Source organism: Neopsephotus bourkii, unplaced genomic scaffold (assembly GCF_033783945.1).
Source record: "Neopsephotus bourkii isolate Nb327-2 ecotype Australia unplaced genomic scaffold, CSIRO-AGI_Nbou_v1 NB_533, whole genome shotgun sequence".
Taxonomy (NCBI): Eukaryota; Metazoa; Chordata; class Aves; order Psittaciformes; family Psittacidae; genus Neopsephotus; species Neopsephotus bourkii.
The window spans coordinates 2,168,817-2,184,027 of NW_026901034.1; the positions used below are offsets into that span (position 1 = coordinate 2,168,817).

The 15,211-nt window shown below is 55.9% G+C and overlaps 1 protein-coding gene across 3 annotated transcripts in view; it reads left to right on the forward strand.

The window, feature by feature from the left end:
* Positions 1-1,428: 1,428 nt before the first annotated feature.
* NTN3 (netrin 3) overlaps positions 1,429-15,211 on the forward strand; it is a 32,347-nt gene continuing 18,564 nt past the window's right edge. The window contains exons 1-3 of one of the 3 annotated variants that reach the window (XM_061350793.1): positions 1,443-1,565; positions 10,217-10,371; positions 10,492-11,486. In XM_061350793.1, the coding sequence (XP_061206777.1) occupies positions 10,520-11,486 (967 nt within the window). In that variant the 5' untranslated portion in view covers positions 1,443-1,565; positions 10,217-10,371; positions 10,492-10,519. Of the gene's footprint in view, positions 1,566-9,503; positions 10,372-10,491; positions 11,487-15,211 lie in introns of those variants that run through there. The other 2 variants (XM_061350794.1, XM_061350792.1) reach the window with 2 other exon arrangements.

Below are 15,211 nucleotides of genomic sequence, written 5' to 3' on the forward strand. Positions count from 1 at the left end.
GACCATGGGTCTCCTCCATAACTAGGGGTCCTCAGGTCTGGGGTGATGCTGGTGATGCCTTGAACATAATGGGTGAGCACTGTATGGGCACCTTGCTCTTCTCATCACCTCTGGTACCCTCCTCTGTCCTCAGAGCATCCATGGGAAGGATGTTCTCCAGGCCAAGCTAGAAGATGTGGGGGATTCACTGCTGTGAACACAACCCTAGTGAATGAGGGGATCCAGGTCCAGGTTTTCTGCTCTCCTCCACTGCCTCACACAAACGCTGATTAGATTAGTTTCACCTTTTTCCTGCCCCACTCACAGGTGGCCTGGGATGAATGGGGTGGTCAGACTTCCCCCTGGGGAAGCCTGGAGGCAGCAGGGATGAGTAGTCTGTCACAGTGGGTTCCCTATTTCTGTCTTCCCTGCGAGTGAAAACCAGAGGTTGAGATTGGTGTTGGTGTAGCAGCTCTGGCATTGCAAACTGGAGCAGAAACTCCATTCTCCTACTCCTTCGTAAGAGGAGGCTGCTCCGGCCTGGTAAATACCTCATTTCTTCTGCTTTGGGAAGCACGGGGAGGATTATCTGCGGCACCGGCTGAGCCCATGGCGTCCGGGGCCGCAGCAGCGATGGGCCCACTCCGGGCAGAACTCCCGGGTGGCGGCGGGGCTGGAGCGGGCAGCAGGTGGGAGCCCGCCCCGCAAGGTGCCCCGACGGGGAGGGTTGTCCGCCGACTAGGCGGCCCCTTCCTCCCGGCCTGGCCAGCTTCGATGCCGGCCCCTTCCCGCTCCGGTCCCGGCGGGGCGGCGGCGGAGGGCGGAGGCAGGGCGGGCAGCGCGGCGGCGGGCGGTGCGCACACACACACCTCCCTGCATGCGATTAAATGGCTCGAAATCTGCTTCTGATTTCCTCGGGGAGGTGACTTTTCCCTTCTTTTCAACCCGGGATTTATTAGAGCCTTTTTACTCCGCTCCCAGGCAGCGGTCGCAGCTCAGTTCCTCCACTTCTTGCTTTTCTTTTTATATATATCACTCTCTCTATATAGATATATTCACATATATATATATATGTATTAATTTTATTGGGTGTTTTTCCCTTTCCTCTCTCTTTCTCTCGCTCTCTCGCAGCCGGAGCAGCCGCGGGCGGTGCGGTGGAGCGGGCAGGAGCGCGGCCGGCTGCGGGCACGGCGCTGGGGACCCGCCCGCACTGCCGGGAGCAGCCCTCCCTCTTCGCATGATTTCGCTTTATTTTGCTTTCTCTTTATCCCACCTTCCTTGGCAATTTGTTATTATTGCTGGGTTTTGGTTTTCTGTTGTTTTTTGTTGTTGTTGTTGTTGTTGGGGTTTTTTTTGGTGGGGGGGTGGTCCTTCCTTTTTTTTTTTTTTTTTTTTTTTTTTGGGGGGGGTGGTGGGGGTGTTTCTTGGGTGGTTTTTGTTCCCCCCCCCGCCTTTTTTCCTGTGCTGCGATCAGCCAAGGGAAGGGGGAGCTGTCCCACGCCGCCTGCCCCGCTGCTGCTGCTGCCCCGGCTCCTCTCGCTCTTGGACCTGCTGCCCGGACTGACCCTGCTACCTGCCCGCCCGGGGTAAGCTGCTCTTCCAACTTCCCGGCCGAGCGGCTCCTGCTCTGCTCCCCACCGCTCCCTCCCTCGCTGCCTTTTATTCCTCTCTCTCCCCCCCCCCCCCCTTGTCCCCCCTCCCGCCCTTTATTTCCCTTTCCATGCTTTCACCGCTGCTAACGGGACCTCCCCGCGGTGGGGCTGGGGGTGCCGCCCGCCCACACGCCCGCAGCCGGGCACGGCCCCGGTATCTCCGGCTGCCGCCTCTCTGCGCGTTGACCCGGCTCGGCTCAGTTCGCAGCCGCCGCGCCGGCCGGTGGACGCGGGGCGCCCGGCGCTGCACGGAGGCCCGCGTTGTCTGATCCCCTTCCCGCTGCTGCGAGGCTGGCTGGGTACCCGGTGCGGGAGCGCTCCCATGTGCTGCCTGTAGTGCCCGGGCACGGGGCAGACACGTGCTGCCCGCAGCGCCTGCGCGAGGCCTTCAACCGCTCCAAAGGTCCCCACCAGCATAAAGCCACTGGGCACCTTGGTAGTGTGGTGTCCTCACCCTTGCCACCAGCCCAGGCTTGGGGTTATCGCTGGTCCCTTCCTGACACTGCTGCCCCGGGGAGACCTCTCTGCAGGGCAGCTCAGAACTGGACTTCCCTGTGGAAACAGCTCCTGCTGTGTTGCAGTCCTGGGGCCAAGCTGAGACCCCTTCAGCACTCCCAGCACCCTGCCCCACATGAGAGCACACAGCTCCAGCAAGGGCACGTGGAGGGGGTGCTGGTACAGGGAGAAGGGTAGCTGGGGTTTCTGCTTTTCTGTCTTGGAGCTGCTGAGCCCTCATTCCTTCAAAGTGCTGTCCCTCCCACAGCTTCCTGGCCCACTGGGGAGTGGGTGGGTGGAATAACTTTCCTGGGATAAGGAATAACGGGTGTGATGGGGAATGTGGTGCTCAGCAGTCTGCTGCCTCGCTTGGTTCTCACTGAGCAGGTAGGTGAGGAAGGCCCCGTGGGGAGGAGCCAGAGCTTGTGGGTCCTGCTGGCTGGACGCTCATCTAGGCAGTGTTTGTGCATGAGCTCTCTTCTACCTGATGAGGAGCTGAGCATTCCCACCTCTGACCATGCCATTTGTTTTGGACCTGAGATGATACTGAGCATAAACCTGGTGTGCCAACCCTGGGCATGGAAGTGACACAGAGCCTTCTTCCCCAGCCGGGTTCACTATTACCCCCTCTCAAAGCCATGAGAGACTGGAGCTCCCTGCAACCAGTGCAGCAGGAATGTGGCTTAAGCTGTGCTCCAAAACCACCCTCCAAGGCATTTGGATGGATGGATGGCAACTCTTTTTGTTGGGTTTTTGTTTGTTTGTTTGTTTGTTTGTTTTTCCCTAGCAATATCCCATTTATAGAACAGAGGGAGCCGGTGTGCTGCTCTGACCACCTGGCTGGAGCAAGCTGGTGAGGGGACAGGAGGTCCTGGGGTCCAAGTGCAGGGTGGGCTGTGGGGGTCCCAACATCCCTTCCTCCTCTGCCTGTACATGGGGCAAGGGCAAGTTGGTCCCTGCAGAGCAGAGGGCAGGTGTAATGCTGGGCTGGGAAGGAGCCAAGGTGAGTTTGCAGCCTAGAGAAGAAAGAAGCTGAGCACAGGGATGCAGCTGAGCATGCTGTGGCCTGAAGCGAGGAGCCCACCAAAACTGCAAGCTGCTAGGAGTGTGGGCTGAGGAACGTTGCTGCTGCTCCTTGGCACCAGAACATGGTGTCTTTAGCCTGAGCTGGCTGGAACAGAGGCCCCACCTTGGGTGGCAGCTGGTGGTGTGGGTCTGACCAGGGTTTCCCAGCCTGGAATGAGGTGAGCATCGGCACAGACGTTGGAGCACACACTGAGATGGCTTCAACTTCCTTCGGCGGAGAAGAGGCTGCCATGCTGAGGGTGTCCATTGCACCTCTGCCTTCTCTTACCCCACCCTGTTAGCCAGGCCCTGCTCCATAAGGAAGCAATTATTTTGTGCCCCCACAAGCCCCTCCCTGAGCCTGCGCAGGACACTTGCACTCTGTATGGAAACGCGACAGATTTTCCATATTCTGCTTTGCCCTGTGATGTTGAAAAATATACGTGACAGCCTCTTCCAAAGGCTGCAGACTTGGCTGGTACTCAAGCAACAAGGGGCTGTGGGACACCAGGGGCATGAAATATCCTACCAACAGCCAGAGAGGGAGTAAAACAAAAAAGCTAAAGCTGAGATGTCAAAGTGCAGCGTGTTTCCGGCCCCATTGTCGTGAGCCATATTCGACCCAATGTGAGAGATCTTTCAAAGCCAGCCAAATGCTGTCATCTCTGAATGCCATTTTAAATATTCATCCAGACTATTTTCAACATCTGTGCCCGGCATGTTGTGAAAAGGCAACAAGGGACGTTATGGAAACCAGATCACTGTATTCCCGTATGGAGGGGTGGAAAGGGATTGAAGCAATGAGGACTCTAGGCTGGGACCATGCAAGTCCTGTGCATCCGCTGGGAGCAGCAGGAGGAAAACCCTCTGCACCTCCAGGGATACTTCTGGGGAGCACATGGCATGGCAGGATTGTGCAATGGGTTCAGGGAGCTGGGGTGGGCTTAGAGTTGGGTGAAGCTACAAGTCAAGCAGTAATGGAGGTTAACAGGGTAGCAACAAGGCAGCTGTGTTTTCTGCTCCTGCAGGGCTCCAGATGTCTCCTTGAGCCAATGTTGTGTTGGGAGCACAAGGAGGAGATTCCCAGCCTGTGCTGGCTGAAGGATGCAAGAGTGTTTCAGCAAAAGGGATTCAGCTCCACAGCATGTAGATGATTCCAGGCTGAAATCTCTGCTCCCAGGAGCAGGACCGTCTGCCCCCAGGGCTGCTGGTGAGCAGAGCAGGAGCAGGGCACCCACGGGGGAGTCTCCTTCCCATGGCCAGTGTGACTTACGAGCTACCAAAATGGGTGAGCAGGGATGGATGTAAACATCCAGCCTTTGACAGCTCAGTGCACATGGTGGAGTAGTCTGGGGACTGTTTGCTTCGTGGTGGGTTTCTTTTTGGTTTTTTTTTTTTTCATTCTTTTTGGTTGTTTTAGATAACCCAGGAAATCTGGGCTCCGTTTCTGCCTTTTGTAATGTCAGGCTGCAGCTAATTCAAGCCAGGCCAGATTCTGACCACAGGTATGCCAGTGTAAATTTGAATGGAGTCGCTTACGTCTTGGTTTGGCGTGATGTGAATGGAGTTACTGCTGGATGATGCCAAAGGGCTGAGGTCAGAATCTGGCCCATCCTTTCCTGCGTGCAATGTAATTTGTGTGTGTCTCCTGGCACTGCTGAGGTATCATATGGCTTGTGTAATGCTGGTTCCAGCCTGCCAGAGAGCATCGTGATACCTAGTGCCGGGGGTGCCTGCTGCAGGAGGACGCTGCTGTGTAATTGCCCACGTGAGATGCACAGACTCTGGGGAGGAGGGGCTGAAAGCCCGAGGGGCTGTGCGTGGTGAATGGCTCTGTGGATGCGGATCCATATGCTGCTGGAAGCTTCTGATGTTTAAATATCAGAAGAGAGGAGGAGCCTGTAGAGCAAAGTGAGGCATCTTCTCAGTGCCATTAGCTGCGTCCCAAGTGGGCACTAGTTGCTCTATTAGCAGCTGGGAAGGCAATCAGCATTTTGTGCCGCATCTCTCTGGCCTCTCTCCACTATGTGTGCTCCCTCCTGCTGGAAAGCCAAGCCCAGTCCCAATGTCTTGGCTGCGTGAGGTTTTTCCTTTCGTTTTAAATATTTCTAAGTTGTGTTTTTTTTTTTTGTCCCAGCAACACATGGAATGATTTATCCATGGCCAGAGCACAGCTTGGTCCTGATGAGCTCTGCTGGTTGAGTGGGGGGATGTAGCATCCCCCAGCTAGCATCAGTGTGGTGGGTGGGGAACTGGTGTCTGTGGATGGGTTGGAAGTGGTGGGGACCTGGGGATCCCGGCAGCTTTCCAAGATGGGTTCTGTTTATGGGGCTGGAGCAGATCTGCAGTGGGTCACTCCAGTAGCACAGGTAGCAGGGATGCCCTCATTAGAAAGGGCTCATGACAAGGTGGGAATATGCAAGGTCTGGTAGCAGGTACATCCTGGTTAAGGCACATGCTCTGGTTGTTTGGGCTTGGCTACAGTTTCTCTGAGCACATAATTCTTCTTCTGCTTTGGGTCCCCTCCTGTCCCCTCATTGCCCTTCTGCTCAGAGCTGCTGGTGGGCTTTACTGGGGATGGCACCCTGCAGGGATGTGCAGTCCTCATCAGCCCTGTTTGGATACTTTGGATCTAGTTGCTGGATCCCCTCAAGTATGTGGGTGCTCTGCCCTTTGCCTGGGGGTTCCTCTGCCTGCTGCTCCCTGGCTGTGCCATGCCATGAGGAGTTTTTTGGTGCCCTGGGTGGATGGGTGGCTCTGTCCCTACCCTGTACTAGCACTAGGGACCTTGTCCCTGTGATGTGGCACCTCATAGATTCCAGGCGCCCCCATCTTGACTGTGTAAGACCACATGCTTTCCTTGTGTGCTGTCAACATCCCATGCACAAGAGGAGAAACCCAGCCCACTGTGCCATACCAGTGGTGTTGGGAAGGACCTGGGGGAACCATGCAGGACCCTGTCAGGAAGGAAGCACCATTTCCTGCCCTTTCTAAGGGCTTTCCCTTTCCCAATCCATGCTAGTTGCTCAGCTTTAGCCATCCCTGCTCTATAAGCCCAGGCTTTTGGGCAGCAGGGCTCAGCAGATGGCAGAGCACTGCTCAGGCTGCTCACACCTTCCCACTCAGCTTTAATTGGAGAAGGCTGTTCTCATGCCACAAAGGTCCTGGGATCAAATCTGCCTAATAACCCCCTTCCCTCCCCACCCAAAGTCATTCTACTTAATCGTGTAATTACCTCTGCAAAGCTGTCATGGCCCCTAGTCTGTTGGGTGGTGACCCTAGGCCTGCTGTAAGCACCAGCATCTGTATTTGGGGAATTCTGTTCTTTTTGCCCTGGCTCACCTGTATTTGTTCTCACACATTCCATTTTGGGGACCAAGCTCCCATTTGATGGGTAGGCATCCAGAGCCCTGGAACCTGGCATTGCTCTTGGCAGCACTGCTTCTGGGGAAGATGATGCGAAGGGGAACTCAAGGCGGGCTGGAGCAGCACCCTGACAAACTTCCCACAAGGCGGGGAAATGCTGAGCATGCTTGGGAAGCATGTTGCTGTAGGGAGCAGGGATGTGGAGGTGCTGGATGCAGTAGCTGATTCTTTCCTTTCTAAAGCGCTTGTGAAGCACTGCGACAGCATGACTTCCTTCCAAGCCGCATGGCTCTTAGCATTCCTGAGCGGAGGAGGGAGGAAATTTCCCACCTCAGAAATGAAGCCTCTTCTGGGGAGGAGTTGGGAGCGGAGTCGCTTCCTCAGGAAGGGTGAGCCCTGTGGTGCTGCTGTCGGCCACCTGAGAGCATTGCTGGGGACACCGCTGCGGTGCTGTCACTGGGAGCTGCACCCCCTCCTTGTGCTGGATTTGTGTCAACAGGCTTGTCCCATTTCATAGAATCCCAGACTGGTTTGGTTTGGAAAGGACCTTAAGCTCATCCAGTTCCAGCGCTCTGCCATGAGCACGGACACACCAGGTTGCTCCAAGCCCCATCCAAACTGGCCTTGAGCACTGCTAGGGATGGGACATTTCTCCTTCCTCAGTCAGCACCCTCCGTTTGCGCTGAACCCAGGGGCAGTGAAGATGGGAAGTGGAAGGCAGGGAAAGATAGGGGCTGGGGAGAGAAATCCCCACTGCAAGGCCTCCCCAGCAGCTTGCCAGCAGTGAGGGGTCATGCTGAATATGCGTAAGAGGAGCATGCTGCGGCTTCTCTCCAATACAAGGTGAGGCCCGCAGACACCAGTGGCCCTGGCTCTCTTTCAGCAGGATAATGGGGTGAGCCGGGTGCGGAGCGCGTGTGCCTGTGTGTGGTCTCACAGATGATAATGATTTCCATTCCTGCCCTGCCTCCACAGCACCAACGAGCCAGCACTGGCTCCCTGCAGGAGCAGAGCCCCCAGAGTTTGCCCACTGAACCTCTGAGGCTTGCACCATGCTACAGCAGGCAGGAGAGACTGAGCTTCCCATTGGATGGGGAGGATGGGTGGGAGATGCTTGTTCCCCTGAGAGCCCCAAAAGCAGTGGTAACCCTGGTCCAAGCCCTAGACCTGCTGCCCCAGCCCTGCTCGTAACACCTTCACCTCTGGGCTCTTCCCTTGCCACCACTGGGTGTGGGTGCTATCTCTCTCCTCTGGGCAGGGGTTTCGGGGTTTCTTTCTACCTTTGTGTCTTACCAGGAATTAGAAGGCGTTTGCAGGTGGCACACTGAGCATGGCCCTACTCCTGTCATCTTGCTACCATGTAGCATAGAGGAGATGGTGTGTGCCTCGTTTGATACACCCAAGTTCCCCTGGAGTGGATTGATGCAGATTCTATGGCATCTCAGGGGTTTTCTCCTCTTTTCTGATGGGGTTGTGCTGGTCCCATGTGCTGCGCTGGCACTGGTGGGATGGGAGGTGGTGGTGGCTGCACCCAGCCAGGTCCCCTCCGTGGGGTGTGCAGTTGGACTGCATGATGGGTGAGCTGCAGCATCACAAGACTGAAGGGCCATGCTGGCCTCTGCAGGCATTTGCATGGTCAGGTAGTACTGGCATTGCAGGGGGGGGTCCAGTGCTGGGTTGAGTGCAGGAACCCTGTGAGTTGGCAGGGGCTCTGGTTCACTGCCTGCTGCTCTGCACTAGGCTGGTGCTGAGGATGGTTCCATCAGGATTGTGTTTAGGGGTTAACCAGAGGCTGTCTTCACTCAGCAGTTCCCAGACAGGCAGATGCAGGGGAGCTTGGAGCAACCAGGGCTTCACCTCCTGCCCTGGAGGCAGCTGCCTGCAGTGGGGATGCTGTTCACTGCCTTGTGCTTGGGACACGATGCTTCCTCCGCTGTGCTGATAACCACATCCCTGATGCCCCCTCTGCTCCTGTGGAATAGGGGGTTGTCAGTGCTCTGGGCACCCCAGAGACAGCATCCCTCATCTTGGGCTGCTGTGTCCCCAAAGGGCTCTGTAGTACTGCCACACAGTGAGGGACATGCTGCCCGCATGATGCAGAGACCACCAAGGGAGCCACTGGCTTTTCAGCAGGCAGCATCTCCTTTTCCATCAGCAGATTACGCAGTGAGGAAACAGCGTGGAGGTGGCAGGGCAGGGATTTGTCCTGGGGAGATGTCTAGGTATGGGCTGAGACCCCTGTCCCTGCTCCCTTCTCACTGGGCATGCATGGGCTCTGGCACTGGCTGCCTGCCTGAGCGTGGCTGGGAAGGGAGGAACTTCCCCTATTAGTTGTTTGGCAGCTGGACAGAGGCAGCTTCCTTCCAAAGCCATGCTCCTTGGTGGTTTTTTTGTGAAAGGGAACAAAGCAAAAAACCCCAGGCCCCTGCATCATTTGGAATGGGCTGCCCCCTGCCAGACTCCTTAGGCCAAGTGGGCAGCTGGACAGGCCAGGGTTGTGTTGGGGGCTGTAGATGGGGAGCAGAACATCACTGTGCTTGGGTTGTGCTGTTGGTGCAGAGCTTTATTCTTTGAGTGAAGCACAAAATCCAAGTCATGCAGAATCCCAGGCTGGTTTGGGTTGGGAGCAACGTTAAAGCTCATCCAGTTCCAAGTCTAAAGCTCATCCAGTCCCAAACCCCTGCCATGGGCAGGGACACCTTCCACCAGACCAGGTTGCTTCAAGCCCCATCCAACCTGGCCTTGAACACTGCCAGGGATGAGGCAGCCACAGCTTCTCTGGGCACCCTGTGCCAGCACCTCAGCACCCTCACAGGGAAGAGCTTCTACCTAAGAGCTCATCTCAGTCTCCCCTCTGTCAGGTTAAAGCCGTTCCCCCTTGTCCTGTCCCTACAGGCCCTTGATAATTAACTTAATGAAGCAAGTGTAGGTTATGCTGTTTAAAACCTATTATGCTATTTCCCTGTTGATCAAAAATCCCCATCTGATCTGCACTGCTGTTTGGGTCTGAAATGTATTTTCATAGCAGCAGTCCAGTGATTGCAAAAGGTTATGGTGAAAGTGCAGATGGCCCTAAATCTCACCTGAGGAGCAGAGTCATGGGTGTGCTACACCAGTGCACCTCAAGATACGCTGTCAGGTGTTGACAAGCACCTTCAAGCTGATTTTAATCCAAAATTACGTCAAATGTTGCTGGTGGGCGTTGTCCAAGTTTATCAGCAACCACCAACTGAACATTCAAGTATTTACTCTTTGAGTTTCCTCTAGATTCTATCAGTCATTGCAAAACTTTTGAAGACACTTGAATGTGGACAATGATGGTCTTTACCTTCCCCTCCATTAACAGACAGGCCAGACTCAGAGTATCTGGGGGTGAGGCCAGAATAACCTTCTTTTGCCAGTGGGAATACTTGGCCAGTGTAGTGGTGGGATTTGGAAGTGATGTAGCATCTGGTTCAGGAAAGCTACCATGCCCAAGGCTACTGGGATGTTGCTTGGGCTATGTCACAGCAGGGAAAGTGGTGTTGGACCCAAAGCCTTCATCCTGGTGAGCTCCTGCCTGTTGTGAAATACCCCCACAAGGTGTTTTCACTGGTGCTCGTTTCTCCTGCGCCAGTAGGAGCTGTTTCGGGCTGTGGTTGGGTAACCTGGGTTTGCAGCTCCTGTCACAGCTGAAAGGTCTCCCCAGCTCTTACCTACCTCCCATCCTTGGTATTTTGCTCCCACTGATGAGCAGCAAGGGATAAGTGTGGATAAGTAATCATCTCCCTGCTGCACTCCCAGGAGGCTACATCAGTAAGTGTGGGGTGGGAAGGTGAGCACAGGTCGAGAGGTAGTCCCCATCCCTTACCAGCCTCCTGCATGCGCAGTGCTGCGGTTGTGCTGCTCATGGCAGAGCTGCAGAAGCCGTTCTCTCTCTTTGCTGTCCACCCAGGGAGGAGCCACTTCCCTCACCCGGGAGAATGGAAGTCCTATATCTCCTGCGCCTGCTCCTCACCACTGCCATGCTGGGCCTCTCTCAGACCGTGAACCCCTTCATGGCCCAGCAGACCCTTCCGGACCCTTGCTACGATGAGAGTGGTGCTCCTCGCCGCTGCATCCCTGAATTCGTCAATGCCGCCTTCGGGAAGGAGGTCCAAGCCTCCAGCACGTGTGGGAAGCCCCCAACGCGGCATTGCAACGCCTCGGACCCGCGCCGAGCCCACCCGCCTGCCTACCTGACCGACCTCAACACCGCATCCAATATGACATGCTGGCGCTCTGAGACCCTCCACCACTCACCCCAGAATGTCACCCTCACCCTCTCCCTCGGCAAGAAGTTTGAGGTGGTCTATGTCAGCCTCCAGTTCTGCTCTCCTCGGCCAGAATCCACCGCCATCCTCAAGTCCATGGACTACGGCAAGACCTGGGTGCCATACCAGTACTACTCTTCCCAGTGCCGTAAGATCTATGGCAAGCCCAGCAAAGCCACCGTCACCAAGCAGAATGAGCAGGAGGCCCTCTGCACTGATGGCCTCACCGACCTCTACCCGCTCACCGGCGGGCTCATCGCCTTCAGCACCCTTGATGGGCGACCCTCTGCCCAGGACTTCGACAGTAGCCCTGTGCTCCAGGACTGGGTGACAGCCACCGACATCCGTGTGGTCTTCAGCCGCCCGCACCTCTTCCGCGACCTGGGCAGCCGCGATGCTGGGGAGGACGAGGGGGGCACCAGCTCCACCCCGTATTACTACGCGGTAGGGGAGCTGCAGGTCGGTGGGCGCTGCAAGTGCAATGGGCATGCAGCGCGCTGTGTGAAGGACAAGGAGCAGAAGCTGGTGTGTGACTGCAAGCACAACACTGAGGGGCCCGAGTGCGACCGCTGCAAGCCCTTCCACTATGATCGACCCTGGCAGCGAGCCACAGCTCGTGAGGCCAATGAGTGTCTGGGTGAGTGAGATTTCATTTTTCACTTACATTTTTTACAGGGTTAAAACCCTTAAATGGGTTGTTGGGGGAGGATGGGATGGGTGCTGAGCCAAAGTGATAGAGTGCGCTTGTCCAGAGGTACTCGGGAGCATCCCCCTCCCTGGAGAGTTTGGAAAGGCTCAAGCATCTGCCCTGTCTCTGCTGAGCTGAGCCTTTCACAGCCCTCCAGCAAGTTGCCATTGGCCAAAGCACTGAAACACTCTAAAAAATTAGTGTTGTCTTCCAGCAGGTCAGCAAACCTTGGTGTGGGATACACAATGCCCATCTAGGGGTTTTCCCTTGGGCATCAAACAAGCTGTCCCTGGGCCAGGAGGGGGAATCACAGTGGTCTCCCATGAGATGTGCTGTGGGGTAGGGAGCAGGCAGCAAAACCCAGCAGAGATTGAGGAAATACCTGAGTCAACATTTTACCATTCATGGGGGGTTTGGCATGGCGCTTTGCATGGTGGTTTTAGATTGTCTGTCCTTGCAGAGGTTAAAAGTATTGTCATTGAAATGAAATGGTTCCAAAATATCACACTGGCTTTGCTCAACTCTCCCACTCCTGACTTTGTGAGATTTTGATGGAGGTTTTTTTCTTTTGTCCTAATTTGGGATGGGGTTGGGGAATGCCACAGCACTGCAAAGGTCTGGGAGAGGGAGGAACAGCCCCTCACTCCTCCTGTACTGAGGCCTGGGTCCCAGGGGTAGCGGGAAGATGGAGACGAGGGAAAGCCGTACCATTAATCAGCCTCTGAAAGGCTCAGTGGATGTGCCAGAGGTCAGGGGGACTTGTTAGTATTTGTGATCGATGTCCTGTTGAGATCCCAGCTGTCAGCTCATATATATATATGTTACAGTGGATTTATTCTGAGAATGGCTAAAAAGGCAGCAGGCTCAAAGCAAGTGCTGGAGTCAATGCTTTAAACCACCTCACTTCCTGTGGGAATGTGTCAGCCCTTGCATTCTCCCACTTGTCTCAGAAAGATGTTTTGGAGCAAATCTCAGAAAAAAAGCCATCAACTCTGCACCCTGCCCATGGCTGCTGCCTCCGGGGGAAGGGCTCTGAATGGAAGTGAACCCTTGGAAACCCCCTGGGATAAAAAGCAGGACCCCAACCTGAGGACCCTTGGAGCACCCCACAGCACATCTGCCTTGCCATTGAGTCCTCTGTTACAGCAGGTTGATGGCAGCGGCGATGGTTCTGCTGGCACAGAAGAAGTTAAACTGAGGGGAGCATCTACAGATCTCCTGTCCCTCTGCCCATCTTGGCCATCACAGGGTGAAGGTCCTGCACCACAGGGCTGTGCTCCTGAGCATACTGCCCTCAGCTGCACCACCCTTTCGGCAGATGGGGCTGAAAAGGTAAATGAGAGAGAGAAGAGAAGCGGGGGCACAGTGCAGTCCCTTCAAACCCCCCCCCCCCAACAAGCCCCCTGCACAAAGACCCTTCCCCAATCTGTGTGTGAAAGTAGTTTTTTCCTGTTGATTCGCTCCCCTTCTTTCTCCCTTTCCCCTCTCAGGCTTTGTGCCCTCTCTGAAGGGACCTGAAAAGAGCTTCTTCATCACCCGCCTCCAAAGGGTTTAGCAGCTGAAAGCTGGATTAGCTCCCCGAGCCTTCCCCTCTGTGCCTTTCAACAATGACATCTCCCCAGCCAGCATGAACAGATGCAGCAATTAGTACCAATTAAAAGGAGAGGCTGCTGGGGAAGTTCCCTTTGCTCAGCCTAGGGCTGCAGGCTTTCAGACTCCATCCTACAGCCGGGTACTGGTGATGCTGGCGTGTGGTGGTTGGTGATCATGTGTGGCTATTGAGGGGTGAGAAGGAGGAGGGTGGATGGATGCAGGAGCTTGGCAGCTCAGTGCCAGCCAAGGGGCAGGCCTGGGGGCTACAACACCTCAAAAGTGGATTTGGATGGAGCCATGGGGCTGGTACAGCTTCAGGTCGTGTTGGAGTGTAACCTCTTGGCTCTGTGCTCCCCAGCATCCTGCATGAGGGTTTGTCTCACTCCAGGAGTTTCTATCTGCTCTGGCATGGGGACAAATTTATGTCCCTCACCATGTCACGGTGCTGGGACATCCATCCACACAGCTGAGGACAAACTTTTTAATTCACAAGAATTTCTGCCTCTGGCTGGGGTGGGAAATGCAGAGGTGAAACAGGCAGGTGATGGCTGAGGTCTGAGCATGGGCAATGGGCATGACCCCACCACGCTGCCATGGGGTGGCTATGCTGTGCTGAGGCATTGGGGGGGGGGCGCAGCGTAGCTTTGGCAAGTAGGAAGTTTTGGGGATGTCACCAGCCAGGATGGTGACAGTGGATTTACCACACTGCTGGCTTGGCAAGAGGGCCCAGTGCCTGCTCCATGTCGCAGGGTGCATGGCCCTGTGCCTGGTGGTTAGAGAGTGGTGCCATTGGTCCATGGGCACAGGGGGCTCTCTGATACCCCAGAAGGGCTAAATGTTCTACTAGGTGTTTGCCCTGCCAATATTAGGATGCTTTGCTGTGCCCTCCCCAAAACGGGACAGAGGAGGGCAGGAAGGGCAGACACGTATCCTCATCCATGTGTCCCTCCAGCTTTTAGCCCTTCAGTGAAGGATAATCCCAGCAGAGTGGCCAGTGCGAGCAGGATCGCCAAAGTCCCGAGCTCCCCCCATGAGATGCATCAGCTTTATTCTTGTGCCTCCTCCTCCCCACCACTGCTTGCACATGCGGAGCTGCTCAGGGGCAGCCTATCACTGCTCCCCCGGCAGGCAACCCCCTAGCTCCCATCCTGGAGAAGAAGGGGAAGCGGATTAGCACAGGGCAGCCACTGGAAGTAATTGATGCAGTCGCTGGGGTTGCGGGAGCTCTTGTTCCCTTTGTGGCCGCCGCTGCGGGAGAGCTCCCGGAGCACTGGGATAAATGCACAGGGCTGGCTCGGATGCAGGGGGTTCCTTGAGGAAGGGGGGGCTGTGCCCTCCTGGGAGGACATTGCTGGCTGCTGCTCCCTCTGCTCTGTGCTGGAGGGCTCTGGAGATTGATCTGGGATGCCAGAGCCTGAAAACACTGATCATCAGAGCAGTGATGGGATTTAGAGGATACCGTGTGCTTCCCCCATGTCCTCTGCCCCTCCTTGTACATCTTTGCTTTCTTCCTCTCTCTCAGTACCTCCCATGCAAAAATCATCTCAGAAGCGCCCCCTTGAGCTGCCCTGGCCTGTTTTACTCGTGGAGCGGGATCTGTGCTGTTGGCAGCCCCTACCCTGGCAGGATGCTCCTTGCTTTCTCCCTATGGAAAACAGCAGCACCAAGCATGGTCCTTCCCTGGGAGCGCAGTGGGCAGTAATTCGGGGTTGGTGGTGGCTTTGGGAGGTGGCAAGCGAGCAGCATCCCCCTGAACCCCCAGTCTGCTGGGATGCTGCACCACATGGACAGCGGGTGCCAAGGCAGGAGTGCTGGGAGTAGGCAGCCACCACGATGGAGGGGATTCACACTTGTCTGAGCATCTTTGAGTCCTGCTCCTCCCTGGCTGGGGCTGGAGTGGCTCAGCCTTGCCCCTCGCATCCCCTCGCACCCCCTCAGGGAGGGCTCTCCACCACTTCTGCTTCCTCTCCTGCTTCTTGGCAGCAGAGGCATAAGCCCTGGCCCCTCTTTTCCCAAGCACATTCCGCATGAGGAGAGGCAGTGCGGATGGGAGAGTTCCCATCCCAGGGTGGAGGTGCAGC